Genomic DNA, 5,949 nt, shown 5'->3' on the forward strand with positions numbered 1-5,949 from the left:
TGTATCCCTAGGCTTTTCACAGAACACAGGAGGTGTGGCTGCTTCACCTGCAGTTAGGAGAGGCTAACAGGGATATCTGGCTGCTTCTTAAACAAACTTTCAGTCAACTCCCTTCCCACTTACACTGCAGCTGTTTCAGACGACTCCTCAAATTTGAGGGAATTTTGCTGCTTCAAGTTGGTTCTCAGCTGTTGTTCTCTTCTAGGTTATTTTTCTCAGGACTGCTAAGATCTTTTCACTCATCTGGGTGCTTTTCATCTTTCCAAGCATTCTTGCGGTTGCATCTTCTTCCGTTCTCTCAAAATCTGTAGGATTTTGCCCTCTAAAAGTCCCTCTCAGAGAAAACTGGAACAAACCAGCGATGTTGGATTGGAATAGAAACATAAAAAGTGTGTGCCAACGATCATGCTTCTTGGTATTTATCCAAAGGAGCTGAAAACGTGTATCGACACAAAAACCTGCACACAAATGTTTAGAGCAGCTTTAAATTCATAATGGCCCAAACTTGGACGCAGCCAAGAGGTCCTTCTGCAGGTGAATGGATAAATAAACTGCGGTACATCCAGACAATGGGTTATTATTCAGTGCTATAAAGCTATGAGCTATTAAGCCGTGAAAAGATACGGAGGAAACGTAAATGCATATTGCTCAGCAAAAGAAGCCAACCTGAAAAGGCTACATACTGTTTGATTCCAACTATATGCTATTCTGGAAAAGGCAAAATTGCAGAGACATTAAAAAAATCATTGGCTGCCAGGGGTTGGGGGAAGGGAGGGATGAACAGGCAGAGCGCAGAGGATTTTTAGGGCGGGGGAACTATTCTGTATAGACACTCTACTGGTAGATACATGTCATTTATACATTTGTCCAAACCTAAAGAATGTACAAGAGTGAACTCTAATATAATCTACAGACTTTGGGTAGTAAGGGTGTTGATGTAGGTTTATCAGTTGTAACAAATATACAATAGATGTGTGGGATATCGATAGCGGGGGAGGCTGTGAGGGTTAGGGTTGGGGGCATACGGGACTTCTCCGTACTTTCTACCCACTTTTGCTGTGAACTACTCTAAAAGTAAAGTCTATTTTAAAATGTGTGCATGGTGTAGGGATTAGATAGTTATTCTGTGTTTTGCCTTGTTTGTGTTTTTCTTCTAGGTCTGTGCATCGAGAGGGCCTGGGAGTGGCAACACCTCATTAGCAATGAGCACACCCAGCACCCGCATCTTGGCTTCTAAACACCATTTCCCACTAAAAGAAACCGGGGACCCTTGCAGAGATGGATGGTTTCAAGGCTGAGGCAGAGAAAAAAACAAGATGTGCCTAGATCATTCTGTGCCGGAGAGCAAGAAAGTATTCAAAGAATGGTGAAGAAACGTCAATAGGACACAGAAGCCAGCTCGAAAGGGGTCCTGCTGGCCAAACTGGACACAATTTGAGCATCAAAATAGAGAGCAATGTTATAACCCATTAAATAAAATAGGAACCTGGAGCACCCTGATGGGACCTCACCCTCCCCAGAGGGTGTGAGTGGCTGATGCTCTCATGTCTCAGGCAGTCATTTACCCAAGGCCACACTGAAAGAGAGGGACCAAGAAAGTCAACCACTTGTCCACAACCCACTGCCCCATCTAACTGTAGTGGTTTCAAAATAGATCCACAAATTCTGATACTCTCATTCATCAAAGGTCTACGTCTCCTTCCCCTCCACCCCCTCCTTTGAATCTTGGCTGGACTTAGTGACTTGCTAATAACTGAGAGAACACAGCAGAAGCGATCATGCATGACACCCAAGGGCTTCTGCTTTGTCTACTGAAATATATTTGGAGTGCTGAGCTGCCATGTAAGTAATCTGATTACTTTGGGGCTGCCACGTTTGAAGGAAGCTCAAGGCCACATACAGACACTCCAGTCAGCAATCCTAATCTCTGAGTCATAGTAGTCCAGCCACCTGAGTGAAGTCACTGGGACCCTCTGTGCCAACCCACTTGCTAGCTGAATACCTGAGTGACCTCAGTCATTGCTACAAGGAACCAAAGAATCTTCCAGCTGAGCCTCGCTGGAATTCCTGAGCCACAGAATCTGTGGGCATAATAAAACAACTGTTGCAAGCCACTAAATTTTTGGTCATTTGTTACAAAGAAAGAAGAAGCAGAATACTATGTCAGATCACCTCTTTGTCCCTGAGGACTTCTCAACATTTTGTTATTCCTCGGATCCGGATTTCTTTCTTTTTTCCAGTTTCTCCAAGGTTAAATTTGGGGAAGGGAACCAGCAGTCCATACTGGTTCATCACTTTATCATCTGGTATGTTTTGCAGTTTTCTTTTTTTTTTTTAATTAATTAATTAATTTAATTTTGGCTGTGTTGGGTCTTTGTTGCCGCATGTGGGCTTTCTCTAGTTGTGGCAAGCGGGGGCAACACCTCATTGCAGTGCACGGGCTTCTCACTGCAGTGGCTTCTCTCGTTGCTGGGCCCGGGCTCTAGGCACGTGGGCTTCAGTAGTTGCAACACGCGGGCTTAGTAGTTGCGGCACGCGGGCCCTAGAGCGCACAGGCTTCAGTAGTTGCGGCGCATGGGCTCAGGAGTTGTGGCTCGCAAGCTCTAGAGAGCAGGCTCAGTGGTTGTGGCACGTGGGCTTAGTTGCTCCGCAGCATGTGGGATCTTTCTGGACCAGGGCTCAAACCAGTGTCCCTTGCATTGGCAGGCAGATTCTTAACCACTGCACCACCAGGGAAGTCGCATTCTGCAGTTTTCAACTATGAACTTAGGTTTGGTCTATATTAGTCTGCTGTAATTCTGCATGAGGCTGGTTGAGGGTGTTTTCCCTGGCTTTGGCCAGAGCCTACTTTCAGTTTATTTCAATGCTTGGGGTTTCCTGAACAGCTCCGTAAGGGTATACCCAAATCCCAATCAGGCCTGAAGAAAAGCCTGTGGTTATGAATTCCCTGAGGAAAAATTCCCTCCACCCAGAGCCTAAGCCAAAATGAACAAGTTTCCTAGGTATGCCTCAATGGTATCAATCAGATTTTTTTCTACCACATTCTTTCATTCAAGATATAGCCCTTCAAGGGACTAAGTTTCATGCCAGGGCCTCTGCTTCTCTAATAAGTGCTTGGCCCAAGGTCCAGCACCTGTTAAAATCCAAGACTTTATACGATCCAGCAATCCCACTCCTGGGCATATATTCAGACAAAACTATAATTCGAAAAGATACATGCACCCCTATGTTCATAGCAGCACTATTTACAATAGCCAAGACATGGAAGCAACCTAAATATCCATCAACAGATGAATGGATAAAGAAGATGTGGTATGTATATACAATGGAATATTACTCAGCCATAAAAAAGAATGAAATAATGCCATGTGCAGCAACATGGATGGACCTAGAGATTATCATACTAAGTGAAGTAACTCAGAGAAAGACAAAATCATATATCACTTCTATGTGGAATCTAAAATATGACACAAATGAACTTATTTACAAAACAGAAATAGACTCACAGACCTAGAGAACGGACTTGTGGTTGCCAAGGAGGAGGGGCAGGAAGGATTGGGAGTTTGGGATTAGCAGATGCAAATTATCATATACAGAATGTATAAGCAACAAGGTCCTACTGTAGAGCACAGGGAACTATATTCAATAGCCTGTGACAAACCATAATGGAGAATATGAAAGAGACTATATATATATATATATATATATATATATACACACACACACACATGTATATATATATACACGTGAGTAGAACTAAATCCCTTTGCTGTGCAGCAGAAATTAACTTGGGCCCAGGATATTTCTCATGTTCTCTCTGAGCTCAGCTGTACCTTTAAAAGGAAGTTTGATTCTTTAACCCAGTTATTTCTGGGTATTTATCAGAGGCAGCCACACTGCAGAAGCACCAGTCTCAGAGTCTCCTTCACAAAACACATTCATCAGATGGCACCATTCTCTGTTTACTGGCTGTTCGATAAAGACCGAGAATCTTTACCTGGTTTAAAAGCTCAGCTCCGTCTGGCCCCTGCTAGCACAGCACTCACCCCACCCTCACCACGCCCATCTCCCCTGCTCTCTCCACTCAAGGTGGAGAATAGAAGATATCACCCTCTTCTGTTATTAAATAGGCTCTGCCCCCTTCTGCCTCAGGGCCTTTGCATATGCTATTCCCACTGATTGCAACTCTTTTCTACCAGACCTGTTTCACCTTTTTTACACCTTCAGGGCTTGGCTCAAACTCACTCATCACTTCCTCAGGGAAGCCATCTGACCTCCCCCCAAACAAGGTCAGACAGACCTCAGTTACACCCTCAAGCTCCTATATTTCTTTACGGCACTAATCACAATGCCAGAAGAATTATAGTTGAAGTATAAATTACAATTATGAAAACTATCCACTTAGTTGCAAGAATATTTTAATGGCTGCCTCCCCCAGGGGACTGTGCGCTCTGCAAGGGCCCAGCCTGTGGGCACCACCAGTGCCCAGCTAAGGACAGGCAGAGAACAGGAGCTCAACAAATGTGTGGTGAATTAACAAAATACAAATAAGTGCAGAACCAGGGTAAAAAACTAGGAGCCCTGATTTCCCGGCCACAGGCTCACCTTCAATAGGCCAGGCGTGAAGGATCCCTTTCTCGGGACCCACATTCTCAGCAAAATCACCAACCTACCCGCCCCCAGCTTAGATGGCGAGATAAGAGGAACGGACCGTATCAATAAATGTCTTGAGTTTTAATGAGTCTGCCATAGAGCGTTCTTCCCCACTTCTCCATCGTGGGGGCCCAGATCTCAGCTCAGGTTGGGGTAAGAGTGGGGGAGGGGAATAAATGCGAATGGGACTGAGGGACTGGGGCTGGGAGAAGAGGGACCAGGTGAGGAGCAGCAAGAAGGAGCTAACCCCAGGCCCTGAGACAAGCCAGACAGCCAAGCCCTTTTAGCATCCAGGGAACAACACGGTGACCAAACAAAATACATGTGGTCCTTATCGGCAAAGTGGTGTCATATTGTGCCCAAAGCTCCAGGGCGAGTCTGTATTGGGCTCTAAGTGCCTACTGGGGGCACTCTCAGCCTGGAGAGTCAGGAGGAAGCCCATCCTGTACCTGGAACTTGGGCAGAAGGCGCGATCTTGGCCTGGAGGGTGGGAAGGACCCACCAACTTGGGCCTGGAGAGCTGGGAGGGGGACCTCCTCGGGTCAAGAGGGGGTCTCATCTTGGGCCTGATGAAGAGAACCATAGGGGGGTCCCTGGAGCCCATAATTAAGTACGTAGTTTAAACAGCATGGGAGAAGCAAAAAGAAGCAGAACCAAACCTAAGGGTACAGCTGGACCCAGGAAACAAGATCAGGCCAAGGGGGTGGAGCTAAGCCCAAGGAGAAGGAGCCAGGAGGCGGAAGGGCAAGGACTAGAAGGAGGAGATGGAATCAGAGCCAAGCCTGAGGAGCAGAAAAAGGGTCCAGATTAGAGGGCAGAATTCCAGAAGTGGGACTAGGGCCAGAGACATCAGGGAATCTGCGCTAGAAGCAGGACCAGCCCCTGTGAACAGAAACCAAACTGAGGAAGGCAGACAGAAAGGAGAGGTGAGGCTCTGTGAACCGCTAAGATGGAGACAGATTAAGGAGTGGCTAGTTACCCAGGAGTTTGAGCCAAGCTTCAGACACACACAAGCTCTGAACCAGGGAGCAAGCGCCAAGGCCAGGGGGAGGAACCAGATGCTAGGGCCTGGCAGGGCTGCACAGCATTAACCCCCCATCCTCCCCCCTCCCTCCCCCCACACACAGAGCATTATCCAGGGGGCGGGGTTATCTCTGAGGGTGACAGTAAGATGGGTGGGTGGCTAAACAGGGCACAGAGCCAGGTCCCAGAGGCCGCAAGGCCTACCCCCTGGGCTCAGTCAGGCGGGAGAGTGGGGCACAGATAGGCTCGCGGTCCCGGGTCTTGTTCGGGCTC

The 5,949-nt window shown here is 47.1% G+C and overlaps 1 protein-coding gene across 1 annotated transcript in view; it reads right to left on the reverse strand.

The window, feature by feature from the left end:
• Positions 1-5,423: 5,423 nt before the first annotated feature.
• BLOC1S3 (biogenesis of lysosomal organelles complex 1 subunit 3) overlaps positions 5,424-5,949 on the reverse strand; it is a 2,260-nt gene continuing 1,734 nt past the window's right edge. Inside the window, exon 3 of the mRNA XM_024768272.1 lies at positions 5,424-5,435. Within this exon, the coding sequence (XP_024624040.1) occupies positions 5,424-5,435 (12 nt within the window). The remainder of the gene's footprint in view (positions 5,436-5,949) is intronic.

Source organism: Neophocaena asiaeorientalis, unplaced genomic scaffold (genome assembly GCF_003031525.2).
Source record: "Neophocaena asiaeorientalis asiaeorientalis breed wild unplaced genomic scaffold, Neophocaena_asiaeorientalis_V1.1 scaffold629, whole genome shotgun sequence".
Taxonomy (NCBI): Eukaryota; Metazoa; Chordata; class Mammalia; order Artiodactyla; family Phocoenidae; genus Neophocaena; species Neophocaena asiaeorientalis.